The sequence below is a fragment of the Peromyscus californicus genome, unplaced genomic scaffold (assembly GCF_007827085.1).
Source record: "Peromyscus californicus insignis strain IS unplaced genomic scaffold, ASM782708v3 Scaffold_10__1_contigs__length_136768540, whole genome shotgun sequence".
NCBI lineage: Eukaryota > Metazoa > Chordata > Mammalia > Rodentia > Cricetidae > Peromyscus > Peromyscus californicus.
In genome coordinates this window covers 134,034,022-134,048,493 of record NW_026294391.1, presented here as the reverse complement: position 1 = coordinate 134,048,493, position 14,472 = coordinate 134,034,022, and the positions used below count along the sequence as shown (strand labels likewise).

At 52.3% G+C, this 14,472-nt stretch overlaps 1 protein-coding gene across 1 annotated transcript; it reads right to left on the bottom strand.

Moving 5' to 3' along the window:
- Positions 1–330: 330 nt before the first annotated feature.
- On the bottom strand, positions 331–13,221 carry Bgn (biglycan). The gene is made up of 8 exons (XM_052741596.1): positions 13,086–13,221; positions 5,038–5,289; positions 4,569–4,681; positions 3,837–4,050; positions 3,100–3,210; positions 2,857–2,950; positions 2,574–2,712; positions 331–1,706 (listed from the first exon to the last, which is right to left on the bottom strand). The coding sequence occupies exons 2-8, from the start codon at positions 5,276–5,278 to the stop codon at positions 1,509–1,511; spliced, it is 1,110 nt and encodes a 369-aa protein (XP_052597556.1). The 5' UTR covers positions 5,279–5,289; positions 13,086–13,221; the 3' UTR covers positions 331–1,508.
- Between the last annotated feature and the right edge of the window lie 1,251 nt (positions 13,222–14,472).

The window sequence follows — 14,472 nt, the reverse complement described above, 5'->3', positions numbered from 1 at the left end:
AAGGTGCTTGACAAATGCTCCACTCTGGGAGGGCAGATGTCACCACAGGTGTGGCCTGCTTTATGGGTTCAGATTAAGAACAGCTGGGGCAATGGAAGGAGCAAGAAAGGATGGGGAAAACAGACAAGACCTGGGCCTTATGTCTGGTCACTTAGTATGTGCTTTTATAGCTCTGGACCTGAGGGTGAGGAGGGCCTTCTTCTGAGAGCAAGGACTGGAAGGGGACATGGAAAGGCAGAATGTTGGAGGTGGCCTGAGGAGGTCTCTTGCTTCACCTCTGCTCTCCTCTTGATGCCCATTGATGTCCCAGAGAAGTAGTACACAGAGTCGTATTGCACAGTGTTTCTTTAATTGAAAGACAACTGACCTTAGAAGCAGAACTCCCTCCAGCTGGGTGCAACTGCTCACCAACCCCTATTACAGCAGGGACCCAGAGATGAGGGAGAGGGACCTAGCCATCTTGTAGAGAGGGCATGGGCCAATGCAAACTGGTTCTGGGGGGCTCTGGTGGCCTGCTGAGCCTCTCCAGGGGCTAGGAAGCTTCCTGCTCTTCATCTTGACAGCAGAGTATGGCCCTCTTCCTGGACAATGAGGACAGGATTCTGGGCCTCCACCTTTCAGCCTCCTCCAGGGTTGGGGATCAAGTGCTTGGCGGGGCAATCAGGGAGATAGTTGCTCCCAGATTTGTTTGTGCAGGGACTGGCCAGGGATCTATGAAGCAGAAAGCAGCCAGGGGATGGTCTCTCTCTCTCTCTCTCTCTCTCTCTCTCTCTCTCTCTCTCTCTCTCTCTCTCTCTCTCCTTCTCTCTCTCTCTCTCTTTCTCTCTCTCTGTGTGTGTGACAGAGACAGAGACAGAGAGACAGAGACAGAGAGATGCAGACAGAGGCAGAAAGAGAGACAGAGACATATACAGAGAGATTCAGAGACAGAGAGATATGAACCAGGTCCAGAGAGATGGCAGGGGAGATATCTACCACCCTAGAAGGAAGATAACAGGGTTGGAGAGAAGGACTGATCCAGGAGTTGGTAGAGCCAGGTGATGTCTGGGATGGACAGGTAATGAACTTGGGGTCACCAGAGGCCAAGGGCAGCAGGTAGAGTCCAAGAGAGCTAGAAGACAGACATGGGTGAAAAAGAGGAGGAACACATGCCTGGATAGAACAGTAGCTGTGGTAGAGTGCTGTGTCCACATTTGCTAGCCCCTCCGGCCACAGACATCTGGGTGTCAGAATGGACAAGAAGAAAGATTTATAGGGAGTCTTTGAGTGGACGTGGAAGGTGAGTGTTAAATCTCAAAAGCTGAGAGGAATGGGTGAGAGGACCAGGCCATATGCATATGTGCATGCTTGGGAGCCAGGGGGAGGCTGTGGTAGGGCAGTGAGTTAGTGTTGGGGAACAAAGGTGTGTGTTGGGGACTTTGCTTCTTTGCTTCCCCTTTCCCTGTGGAACGTCTGGCTATGTTCCTCAGAGGCTTTCACCAAGGCCACCATTGTGGTTACCATTGCCTCTACTTCTTATAATTTCCAAACTGGATGGCCAGGCGGTCAGTGACGCAGCGGAAGGTGGCTGGCTGCACTTCCCAGTAGGGCACAGGGTTGTTGAAGAGGCTGATGCCATTATAGTAGGCCCTCTTGACTCCGAAGCCCATGGGGCAGAAGTCGTTGATGCCCACCTTGGTGATGTTGTTGGAGTGCAGATAGACCACCTAGGGGCAGAGGGGATGTGGTTGGAGCTTTTCATCAGGGCTCAGTATCACAGACCACCTTTCCTAGTCTGTCCCAGCCTAGGTAGATGTTGTAGGTTGTAGGCAAGTTGGAGGGCAGATGTAAGAGGGGTCAGGCCTGCCTCCATATTTGACTCCATCAGTCACTTCCTAGTATCATTTCATGGTCACCCTTTGATGGCTAGTTGGTGATTTTTCCCACGACTGAGAAGAGGACAAGGACCTGAGTATGTTAGTGGGTGTTGGCTGTGATTAGGGTGTATGACTGAGCCCAGGGCAAGATGAGGGGCTCAGGTGAGGTATACAGAGAGTGGTGAGTTGGGATGGGTGAGGTGGGGGTTGTGTTTGGTAGAATGAGGCTGTTGTAGGAAACAAACATTGATCCTGATATCTATGTAGGAGAAAGATGGTTCCCTAAGGTTAGGAGCTCACTGGTGGTAGGTACTAAAGTCGCCAGCCACTAGAGGGTGCTCTTAGCCTGGCATGGGTTGTGCTGCCCGAGGGGAGGATGAAAGTGCTTTCCACCATTGTGAATGGAGCTGAGATAAAAATTGAGGTCCAGAACAGGGTTGGGAAAGACCTAGTTTGCCCATGTGGCTGGAGGCTAAGTCAGGGAAGGAGACTCCCCTTGTGAAGAGATCCCACAGATGGGAGTTAGCACTGCCTCGGTGCAAACAGAGAGTGGGCACTGTTCCAGTGAGGTCTGGATGAGGACATGGGACCCAGAGAGTAATCTAGGTCCTGTTATGCTGTCTACCCTGGGCCCCTGTAAAAAAGGGGGTCAGAGGAGCCAGGCAGTTCAGAGGCTGGTGCCATGACCCTACCCAGTCTTGGAAAGCCAGCTCTCACCTGGAGGAGCTTGAGGTCTGGAAGGCCAGAAGGTACCCGGGACAGTTTGTTGTTGTCCAAGTGGAGTTCCCGCAGGGTAGGCAGAAAACTCAGGCTCCCATTCTCAATCATCCGGATCTGGTTGTGGCCTAAGCCTAGTCTGAAGATAAGTAAATTTAGAAGTCATCAGAGGCTGGAGGGGAGGAGGACTGTGGAATAGAGCACAGGGTCTTGGGTGCCACCCTATGATCTGCTCTGTTTGCTGATGGAACCCTGCAGCTCCCAAGGACTGCCCCAACCTCACCTGTACAGCCTGGAGTAACGAAGTAGGTCCTCCAGCTCAATAGCCTGGATTTTGTTGTGGTCCAGGTGAAGTTCATTCAGGGTCTCAGGGAGATCTACTCAGAAGAGAGCATACTGGAAGGTAAGTGCAGGGTCTGGGGCAGGTAAAAGGTCCACTCTCTGCTCCAGGAAGAGAGCCCTGATCAAGTACACTGGGCAACCCCCCTTCAATGCTCCTGGAAGTCAGGTATTGACACTTTCCTACCTTTGGGGATACCAGTTAGCTTGGCCTCTGAGATGCGCAGGTAGTTGAGCTTCAGGCCATCAAAGGCTCCTGGTTCAAAGCCACTGTTCTCCAGGGGATTCCCACCCATCTCTAGGAGAGAAGCCCTGTCAGCCTGGAGCCAATCAGTGGCACCCCACATACCCTCAGAGCCTGTTCTTTTCTGGAGTAGGGATCTACTGATCACTGGCTCTTCCCACTTCCTCTAGAAAGCAGTTTAAGAATTTGCCCTGCTGACTAATTGAAAACTCCAGCTGTTCAAGATGACTAGCTCAAGGGCTCTGGCACTGTTCTTGGCCTCTGGGAGCTGGGAAGCAAGAGGAAAGTGTGGAGATCCAAAGATAAAGTCAGGGCCTCCAGAAAGCTATCCAACTCCTGCTGTTGTGGTGGTCCACTGCCCTTCTCCATTCTCTCTACCAGCCAGTCTTCCTGTGTCCTATACCCTCCCTTTACCCACAATGATTACTCAAATTGGGGTTTTGTCAAGAAACATAGTGATCTTCTTTTAGACTATTTTTGATACTCTTTCTTGAACTGAGCCTTTAAAACTACCCCAGTATCCTTCATCATGTCCTAAAACAAGCTTCTGGAACATTCTGAGGCACACAGGGCTTCTCCATGACTGCACAGGACAGTCCAGGACCCATCTGCCCTGGTTGGAAGAGATCTCCTCTACCTGGCTCCTTTATGCCTGATGCCAAAGTACAGACTACTCTCACCAATGCAATTCATGTTCCGGAGCCCGCTGAACACGCCCTTGGGCACTTTTCGGATACGGTTGTCATGGATGCGTAGCTCCACCAGGGAGCTGGGCAGGTTGGGAGGTATCTCCACCAGGTGGTTCTTGGAGATGTAGAGTTTCTGCAGCTTCCGCAGAGGGCTAAAGGCCTTCTCATGGATCTTGGAGATCTTATTGTTTACCAGGACCAGGGCCTGAGGCAGGGCAGGGGACCAAGGTGAGCATCTCAGCCCCTGACTCCACCTCCCCTCTTCCTCTGCCTCCTGAACTTACTACTAATGGCACTTGAGACATCTGAACCTCTTTGGTCTCATAGAAGTCAGTCTGTGTTTGTGAGCAGAGTACATACCAAGGAGCTGAGGTTAGCTCCAAGCTGCCCTGGGAGTGCCATCACTGCCTAGCATACTCTGCTAGTCAGTTTCTCCGAGAGCTACAATGGGATCTACTCTTTCCTGTGTTGCTCAGAGGAACCAATAAAATGCAAAGTTTTCAGTCAAAAAGGGAACTGACCTGAGGGATTTTTATCTTGCACCCGTACTCATAATCCATGGTCTTGGGTGTTCCCAATCCAGCCAGCCCCAGACTTACCTCAGCTCCATTGGCTCCCAGCCCCTCTTCCCAGCCCCATTTGTGAGCACCCCTTCTCCCAGCCAAAGAAACATCAAACTCTTCCCAGCTCCTCAGAAATGGTAGGGGGCAGGAGGAGGCTTACATAGAGGTGCTGGAGGCCTTTGAAGTCATCCTTGTGGATCTCAGAGATATCATTATTTTGCAGGTCTAGCAGTGTGGTGTCAGGTGAGATCTCCTTAGGCACAGTCTTCAGACCTGGGGATCAGCACCATCACCAGCATAAGCCTGGCTCATCCAGTCTGTTGTCACAGTGGTGGGCACACACATACATATGGACACACAGAGAGACACTAGTACAAATGCAGGGACTCTGAGCTAATGAATGCCAGCTTCAGAGCTTGCACATTCTACTTGCTTTTCACATGCCAGACACTGGACACCTTCAAACGTTCATACCTTAATACCTCAGCCTGTGGTGACTCATAACATTACCACCCCTACCATTCTACATCCCTCTCACAAGATAGCCCATGTATCCCCTTTAGTAGGGCCTCCCAGGCAGGGCCTATGCCTCTCTGGACACTCTCACATTAAACTGCCTAGCAACTCACCCAAGTCAGAGCACTGAACAACCCGCAGGTGGCAGTGGCAGCCGAAAGGACACATGGCACTGAAGGTAGGTGTAAGAGAATCCATGTCGGGGACACCTGAGGTGGTGTCTGAGCCTGAAGCCTCCTCATCATTCATCATGAGCAGCCCATCGTCCAAGGTGAAGTCCCAGAAGCCCTTCTGCTCAAAGGGCAGGGCCTGGCTCAGGGCCAGCATCAAGGTGAGTAGCCACAGGGGACTCATGGTGAATGTTCCTGGGAGCAAAAAATGAGAAGGGCCACTATGTTGGCACTGTGTTCCCCTATCCCTCACAAGGGATGGCTAGGAGGTAGCAGAGGGAGGAAGTATGGATAAGAGGCACCAGTCAGGGTGGGAGTGTTGGCCAGCCAAGAGGGATTCTATTTCCACTCCCCTCTCCTTCCTGGAAGGAGTTGGTTTCACTGGGCAATGAAATGTCTTCCCAATTAGCTCAAGGCTGCCCCCACCACCAATGAGTCAACCAGAGCCTGCTTCACTGCCTGAGGATTGGAGGTCAGTGAGGCCAAATGGAGGCTGAGAGGAAGCCCAGCTATTGGACCCCTGGCCACCTGGCTAATCCCTCCCAAGAGTGAGCTTGGAAGATTTGGATGCTATTAGTTTAACTAGGTGATGAGTGAGTCATCCCCTTCAAAGTCTGAGTCCCTCCACAGTGCCCAAATTGTATGTTGTTCTGAGACGGTCCAGAGGCCAAGACATGAGGTGGAAGGAAAAAGAGAGAGAGTGAGAGGGAGGGAGGGAGGGAGAGGAGAAGGGAGAGGGAGAGGGAGAGGGAGAGGGAGAGGGAGAGGGAGAGGGAGAGGGAGAGGGAGGGAGAGGGAGAGGGAGGGAGGGAGGGAGGGAGGGAGGGAGGGAGGAGAGAGAGAGAGAGAGAGAGAGAGAGAGAGAGAGAGAGAGAGAGAGAGAGAGAGGGGAGAGAGAGAGAGAGAGAGAGATTGATTGATTGATTCTCCAATGCTGTGGCAACACCAAGCCAGAGTCCTGGGAATTAGAGGATCAGCACTTGGCATCTCCCTTCCTCTCATTTCCCAGGACTCAGCCTGCAAAACTCAGGGCTCCCACATCTATCTCTGCTCTTTCTTTGTGCCCATGGCCCTGGCACCATAGAGAAGATCCCAAGGAGAGTAGGCTGCTGCCAGAGTAACAGGGCAGGGTTGGGCTTGTCTTGAGGCCCTCCCTGGCTGAGGCAGTGGGGTGGGGGTGGAGACTCTATGCTGCCTGAGCCTGCCCGCAGCACCCACATCTCCTGTTTCTTCCTACTGCATTCAACCACCCAAGCAGGGCATAGTCTGCAGGACAAGGCCAGAGCCCCTGCCTCTCTTATCACTCCTTGCCCAACTTCATGGCAAAGGCTCAGGGTATTTTGGTTTGTTCACCCCATCTTCTAAATAGGGAATCCATGTTGGCTTTGCTAGCCTCCCAGGCTTGGATGTCTGGGGTTGTCCTGGTGCATGTGTAGACAGGAAGCCCTGTCTCTTGAAGACTTAAAGCAGTCCCAGCTCAGGGAGGCCTCATATGGGGCACATTTTGGTGGGGAAGCTGGGATATTTGGGCTCCATCTGGGCTAAATAAGCTCCTCTGATCTCAACTGCTGGAGACAAGAGTGGAAGGAACCCAGTTGACGAGAGGGCTGGGCTCACTGCTGCTTTGGAATCCTCAGCACTAGTGAGGAGGGGGGTTGGGACACCCCAATTTGGTTAGGCACAAGCACTGGCTATCTAGTGGATGTCAGCCCCAGAAGAAATCTCACTCTATGTTGTTGCTTGAAAAGCTCCAGATTTGTGTGTGTGTGTGGGGGGGACCCCACACACAGAGACCCAACCCCAGTTCTCAAGGCCCATCCTGGCTCCCATCTTATATCAATGGACAGAAGGGCCTGCACAGAGGTTAGTGATGAGCTGCTTCCTGGAGAGAATAGAGCAGCCTTTCTGATACCCAAAGGTCACACAGCAAAGTAGGGGACACAGCCAAAAGCTTGGCTCAATTTCCTTTTTATATGCAGAAGTGGGTATGGTGTTGACTCCTGAGGTTACAAGAAGTCCTCAGCTGGGTGAGTGTCCAGCCTCCCCCATTCCTTCCAAGTAGCCTCAAGATGCTCACCCAAGCCTGGCCCAGTAAGACACAGCAGATTCCCCCAGAAAGTCTGGGCCCCAGAATAGCTAGAAAGACCAGTCATCTCTCAGCTACAGCCTCCAGGACAGTGTGGGGAACTTGCCCAAGGCAGATGGACTAGAAGGGCAGGGAGGAGAAGCAAGAGCAGCCCAGAGCAGTCAGAAGAGGCAGAAGGGAGTCCAGAGAGCAAGATGGAATGGCAGGGAAGGAGTGAGGAGTGAGGCACTGTCCCCCACCCCTCTGCACTGCCCACCCACCTGCCTGTCCCCTCTGCCAAAGCTACCCTGCAGGAGGATGAGTCAAGGCTAGAATTTATGCCTATCTGAACTACAGGACCCACAATCCACCTGGATAGGCCAGGAATCAGGGGAGATGGCATGGATAGGGGATAAAGTTGGATAGAGGACCATCTTCGTGAAGCCAACCCATATCCTTTGGAACTACAGAGCAGCCTGGAGATCTCCATAGGGCATCTTTTTCCTAGGCAGGAATCTTCCCCAAAAGCCTTTTGTAGCCCATAGACAATCAGAGCATGATGTTCCTCTGTAGGCACTGAAGCCTGTTCAGATTACAAGCCTCCTCCACCCAGAGAAAGGAGCTGTAGAACACTAGGTGGGTTTATATAAGTAGATTTGAGAGGACATTGGTGTGGGTTTCCACAAGGGGCTAGGAGAATGATACAAGGAGATCCAAGTCTGTTGTCAGTTCTAGTCCAGGCTCAACCTGGGGTAGGAGGCTCAAGGACAGAGTTTGGCAGCTTTTTCAGGGCTCAAGGCTTAAAGGAATGGGGACCAGGCAGTCTTCCCAGTACAGCCCCCATTTTCACTCAGAAAACTGGCACTAGATTCAGTACCCATATTCTGCAGGGATAGGGGCACACCAGACACAGAGCCCAAAAAAGGGGATTCCATTAAATTAAGAGAGTGCAGAGGGTAGGCCTTCTTCATGTCTGCACCACCAGTAGTGCCACTTTATGGATGAGAGAACTGAGGCCTACAAAGAGGAACTGATTTCTCCCAAGTTCCCTGCTTACTCAGCCTGAACAGAGTCCAGCCTTGGTCACTCTAGGGTCTGAGCTTTTAGTACTGCTTCTGGTCCATGAATGAGGGTAGCTTCTGGGAAACTCTGGGCCTGTAAGTGGGTAATGCAGAGACCCAGAATGGGTGGGAGAATCACTCAGTGGGGTTATGGTGACAGTGGGGGTGCTGCAGATAGTCTCACATGCCTCCCTTCCTCAACTCCCTCAAACTGAGCCCTCACCCCCGCACACTGAGGAAGCAGGCAAAGTTGCAGACAGGAAGGATCTTCTGTGGACAGACCCTGTAAAACCTGTAGAGAGTTCCTCCAGTTCCACTTCACCTTTCCACTGGGGTTTCCAGACCTCATTTTCCCTTTGTTGGCCTCTTTGGCTGTCCTTATGCTCCATCAAAGTGAGCTCTGAGCTTGCTGGGGTAACAGCTCATCAGAGCAAAGGAAAGAAGTGGTCATCATGGTGAGCTGAGCTTGGCAACTGCAGATGTGAACAAGGGAAGGGAATGGGCTTCCTGGAGCCTGTGCCACCACCCCAATAGGGCCCTCCTTGTCTGTTCCTCTGAAAGCCAGTGTAGTTCTTCATGCAGGATTGCTCTGGGCCACAGCCAAGCAAGACGTGCTGTCAGTCTCTGAGAACATGGAAGGGCTGTGCCAGGCATTCAGGCCAGGCCAAGGGCGGCAGGGGCAAGGCTTGAGGTCTGGCAGGCTATGGGAGCTTGCCTGCAGATGTGGAGCTGGCAGCTGCCAAGGAGCAGACACCAAGTGCAGTCTCAGCAACCTCCTCCTGGGGCATTGGGCCCTGCTGAGCAACTGTACCTTGACTGTGATAAATGGAAGATGCTGCCTTCTACTAAGTTCTGCTGTGCTCCTGGGACTGTGCAGGTGGGGAAATGTGTGAGTGACAGGAGATACTAGGCACTGTTTTTCCTTCCTCTGATCATCAAAGGCAAGCTGACAATTGACCTGCTTCCTGCTACCCTCTAAGGCCACCTAGCTCCAGCCTAATATTTAAGTGTCAACTAGAAGGATGGGATGTATGCTTTCCTGTATGCCACATGGTGAGCACAGTCCAAGCCAAATTGGTCAGGGCCACGTCTTACTACCTGTGGCCCTGGCACTGATAGAGTAGCTGGGCAGTCAGATACAGCTCTCCAACAGACTTGGGAGTAGGCTGTACCTGAATGCAGGTGTCAGGGGTGCCTGGGGTATATAGAGGTGGTGGGTGCATTGAGTGAGAACTTTCTATTGCTTGTCCCTGCCCTACTGAGAAACTTCTGGAAAGAAGCCTTATAACAGATGATTGGAGGTACTATGTTTCCTAGTCCCTTTGCACCTGGCCCATGTCTGCCCACCTCCTCCCACTTACTAACAAAGTCTGGGCTCCTACTCAGCATGTGCTAGAATTTTCAAAGGAGAAGAGGATGCTGTCACTTCTCAATGGTGGAAAAGGAGAGTCAAATGATTTCTTTACTACCCAACCCCCGGTGACCATAACACTTTTTAACATTTTATAGGTGTCTAGTAAGCTGAGACTAAGATAATTTGTCCAAAACTCTTTTCCATGGCCTCACAGTGAGGTAAAAGTCAGGCTAAGATGTCACAGTGTCTGTCTACCTGCTCATCCAAAGCCCCACTCCTGGAGAGAGTAGCAAGGCAACAGATTCCAGATCCCAGAGAGCCCCCTTTCTTCCCATGTCTTGGGGTTACTGAACTCTCTCCCAAATATCAGGTCCTGTACTGCTTGCCAGGAACTCTGGCTGTGGTGGGATTCAGCCTCATGCAGTCAGCTGGGAAAGGCCAAGAGCCTCTTCATTTACAGTCTTCCCAGGCTGACTGGGCTCCTGGATGCTTGCAGCCAGGCAGCCACTAAAGCACATGGAAAGGCCACATCTGGGGCTTTCTGGACTTAGAGCAATAAGAAATCTCGAAGAAGGTAATTAAAGTGACCTGGAGTCCCAGATATATCCAAGGAGCCTTTGGCTGTGGGCTATAAAAGTTGGGTAAGGGACTTATTGGCCTGGAAGAGGACTGGAGACAAAGCCCTGTTCTTAAGCCCCAAAGGAGTTGGCCCAGCAAACCCCAGCTTTCCTCTGAGGACACCTGAAACTGTTGCTTTCTGGAAGGCTGGAGGATGGTCTGAGGTCTGAATATGGGACAAAGTGTGAGCCACACTTTCCCTCCCCGTGTCCCACCCCCACCCCGTGAGATTTGCAGAAAGGACTCTGTGGGTGGCCAAGGTGTGATAGGTGATGCTGCTGACCTTCCCCAGCCCAATGTGTCTGAGCACAAAGGAATATAAGTCTCCTGGAGGTGAGGAAGGGGTGAGAAACAATGCTAACTACCCCAGAATTCAGTGGATAAGGCCAGAGCAGGAGCCCCTTGGTTAGCTTGTCTTTAGAGGGAGACTGTACCTGCCCTGTAATCTTTAGTCCATCCATGACAGGGTATTCAGGAACATTCATTCACACTGACCCTACTTCTTGGTGTGAGGGAGGTCCTGTGCTGGAGTGTCTCCCTATAACCAATTGGCCTCCCTACAATGGGGAGAGCCTGATGCTAGGACTATTGGGATGTGGAGGCCAGACTAGAAGACGGGTGGGGCATTTAAGAGCAGGGACAAAGGAGGAAGAGCAGGAGGGAGTCGTGGTCGATGTGGAGGTAGTCAGGGGGTGTTGTGGGTGAGCAAGGAAGCTGAAGGGTTCCAGTAGTTGGAGTATTAGAGGCTGTTGGTATTGGGGGAGGCATGCTGAGAATCTTGTGGGACCAAGGACTAGTGACTTCTGGGATAGACTTGTGGTACTTTGTTTCTGCAGGGAGAGAAGGTGAAAGACCATGGTGGGTGAGCCCAGGCAAAAGGGAGACTAGAATAGAGTCTAGTCCCCACTCCTCCCCAACACAGGGTGACAGGAATCGAGTGATCTAGGGAGGATCCCAGTGCAGATTGTCAAGCATAGCCTTAATTATTCTTCTGAGGATTTGACACTGTGATTAGAGGGATATAGACATTGTCACAGGATGGCTACAGAATGCTGCTGAAGAAAGCTCTTTTTTACCTTTGAAACATCCCTTTTCCTTTTATCCCATCATGTTGCCAATCCTTCAACAGCCTAGGGCTTGGGAGGGACTGGGGAAAGATTTGGGTCAGTGCTAGCAAGTTATCTGACATGATGGTCAGTGGCTGGCACACCCATCTGGGCCCCTAAAACTAGCTGGTCCAGATTCACTTTGCATGCAGTAGAACTTCAACCACTCTTCTGGGTAGGGTGCAGAAGCAGTGGTAGACAGGAGTCCTTTGGAGTGGAAAGTGGGCCAGTGTAGGAATGGGCCAGAGAGGCCCAGTTACCACACCCAGGTGGCCAGCTGGCTATGGAGCCCCCTCTACTCCCTGGCTCAGAGTCTCCTCCTGCTGCCTTGCCCTAGTGGCTTAGAGGCAGACCCACATCCTCCTGTCAGCATAGCTACACTGCCTGCCTTCAAAGGTTCATGCCACTTGGCCTTCAGCAGCCAAAACAGTCATGTTCCACACAAAGTACCCCTGCCCACCCACAAGTTCTCCTAGGGTGTGGGTGGCACAGGCAACTGATCACATGCCCAGATGCCTGTCCCTGGGAATCTTGCTGGCATCTAGGGAGCATCTCCAGCTTGTCTCAGTTCTAGTCATTACACAGCAGAAAGCCAGCAGGCCAGAGAGGAACACAGGCAGAAGCTCCTAAAGATGAAATTGGAGTCACCCAGGTGCTATGTCCTTGGCCTAATGAAGATTTCCTCTGCCTGCTCCACCTACAGCTCCTCCCTGCAGGGTCCTATGCCTCTTACTCTGGGCAGACGGGAGAGAGCCTGGTCCCACCCCTGGGGCAGTGACAGGGTACTTCAGTCCCCCAATCTTCACTAGACTTGGCTCATGCCCAAATTACTTGTCTCTTGATTCCTCTCCTGAACCCCTTGGCCCCTCAGGGCCCCAAGCCATATTTGTCCCTGCGAAAATGGCACAATTGCCAAATTTTCTATATCCATCTCATCCTCTGCCCATTCTGCATCTCAACTCAAGAGGGTTCTGGAAACAGATAGGACTGAGATAAACAGGAGGAACACAAGACCCCTATAGCTGGGGCTCTGTGGATCCACACCTTGCCCAGGAGAGGGTGGAAGCAGGGCATTAGTCTGTCTGTGGTGAGTGTGAAATATCAGGGCAAGTTGCCTGAGGTATGCCTGGGAGCACAAGTCTCTCAGACTACTCCAAGTGGAGACTTTGCCAGTGCTGAATTTTGCATTGGGCCCATCCTCCCTGACCTGGCTAGGTGCCAAGCCCCCAAGAAAGGCTGAACTGGGAGAGCAAGGCTAGCAGGAGTGGAGGGTATGCCTGGGCCTTGCCATGAAGGGATAGGGCTGTGGGTAGAGCCAGCATGCCAGCCACCCAGCCCTGCCTCAGTGATGTTCTGGGAAGCAGCACAGGGGAAGCTCCCTGCCCACCCCCAAGAGGCAGAGAGGCAAATCATGGGTGAATTTAGCAACTAAGCAAGGTCAGAGGGGAGAGGGAAAGAAAGGGTGGGAAGAAAGCTCAGGGAAGAGGGTGGGGAGAAGAGGCAGAAATGGGATAAGGACCAAAAGGGTCACAGGGTGTTGATGAAAGGACACAAACCGGGAACCTTTGGTGTAGAGAGAGCAGTAATGAAGCAGTTGCGGTACAGACAGTGGGACAGCAAGGCCACAGATTGAGGTATCAGATGTAGCAGGGCTGCTGTGGGAGCAGCAGGATTGTCAGCATCTCTGGGTTAGTGAGGTGACAGCATAGCCAGAAATGAAGATAACAAGGACAAATTGAGGTTTTTATGGGAGAGTGGAGTCAGTTCGGGGCTTGAGCAGGCCCTACCTGGGGAGGGGGAAGCAGCCCGGTGCAGGCTGGTTAGTTGGTGGGCTAGGATGTCAGGCTGTCGGTGTATCTGTCCGTCAGGCAGGACCAACCGGGAGCAGCTGCTCACTCCTGGGCAGTTCGTGGAGAGAGGGAGACAGAGGCAGTGGGAGGGAGGCTAAAGGCTGGGCGGGCCAGCCCGACAGGGAGGGGACGAACAGGGAGGGGGCGGAGAGGGAGACAAGGAGGGAGGGGGCTGGTGGAGCAGACAGGGAGAGAAGGAGGGAGGAAGGGCAGCTGGGAGGGAGGGGGCAGACTTCCGAGCCCCCTGGCAGCTTCAAAGGAAGCAATTTTCTTGTAGGCGGCGGCGGCGGCGGCGGCGAGGCTGTGTGGTACCCCTCCCCCTATGTCCCCCACCCTGGCCCCTGCCTCAAGCACACTTTGAAAGGACACACACTCACTTACTTAGGGACAGACCCTTGGTGTCTCTGGGCAAACAGACTCACAGAGTCAAACTTTCCACTGCTCAAATAGGGACATTGAGGTGCTTGCTGGCATACTGCCAGGCAGAAGAAAGTAAGAGGAGATGAGGGGAGGTAACCTTATGGCTAGGATAGTGCATGGCCCTGGAATTCTGTCCTAATTCCACCCAGAACCTCTGTCTGGTCTGAAACAAGGGGGTGGTTTGGGGATCAGAGAAGTAGAGGATTGTAGGCTTCTAGAAGTGCTTGATCTAGGTTCCTAGGGGCCCTGTAAGCCTTTCCTCCCCATCCCTTCCTCCTTTTAAAACAGATTTGTCCCCAGATTCTGGAGACCTTCTTGGCTCACCTCCCTGAAGACTTTGAGAAGTTGGCAAAGCTAATTTGGAGAAGAGGAACCAAGTCCCTCATCTTCTTGCTCAACTCCTACAGGGTAGCCAGGATACCATAACCATGGTCTCTGTTGGGGAAATTTCCTTTGGTCACTTTTGGGAGTAACTGGGTCAGCCTGCCAAACCTCAGCTGCTTCTTGATGGCCCAAAAGAGTCATGGTCCCTACTGTGGTATCTACCTATCTAGTGATGTACTACCTCTCCTTTGCTAGTGCAGCTTCCAAGATATAAAGGTGAGAGCCCTTAGATGATGGGAGAGACTGAATCAGGGAGCCACACTGAAATCTGAAGAAGGAATGAGGGACCAAGAGTAGGGAAGGGCAAAAAATAAGGAGGGAAACAGAACCCCACCAGATAGAGATCAGGGTGAGGGGTGAGGGGTGAGGGTCACTACAAGTTCCCAGCTAGGGACAGAGGTTCTAGTAAGGGTTTTGCCTGGAGCCAGAATCAGCTCAGTGTCCAGCTGTGGCACTTTCCTTCAAGAGGCTTTTCCTCTTGCTTCAGAGAGGAGAAAAATGGAAGAAGCTGGATATGTGT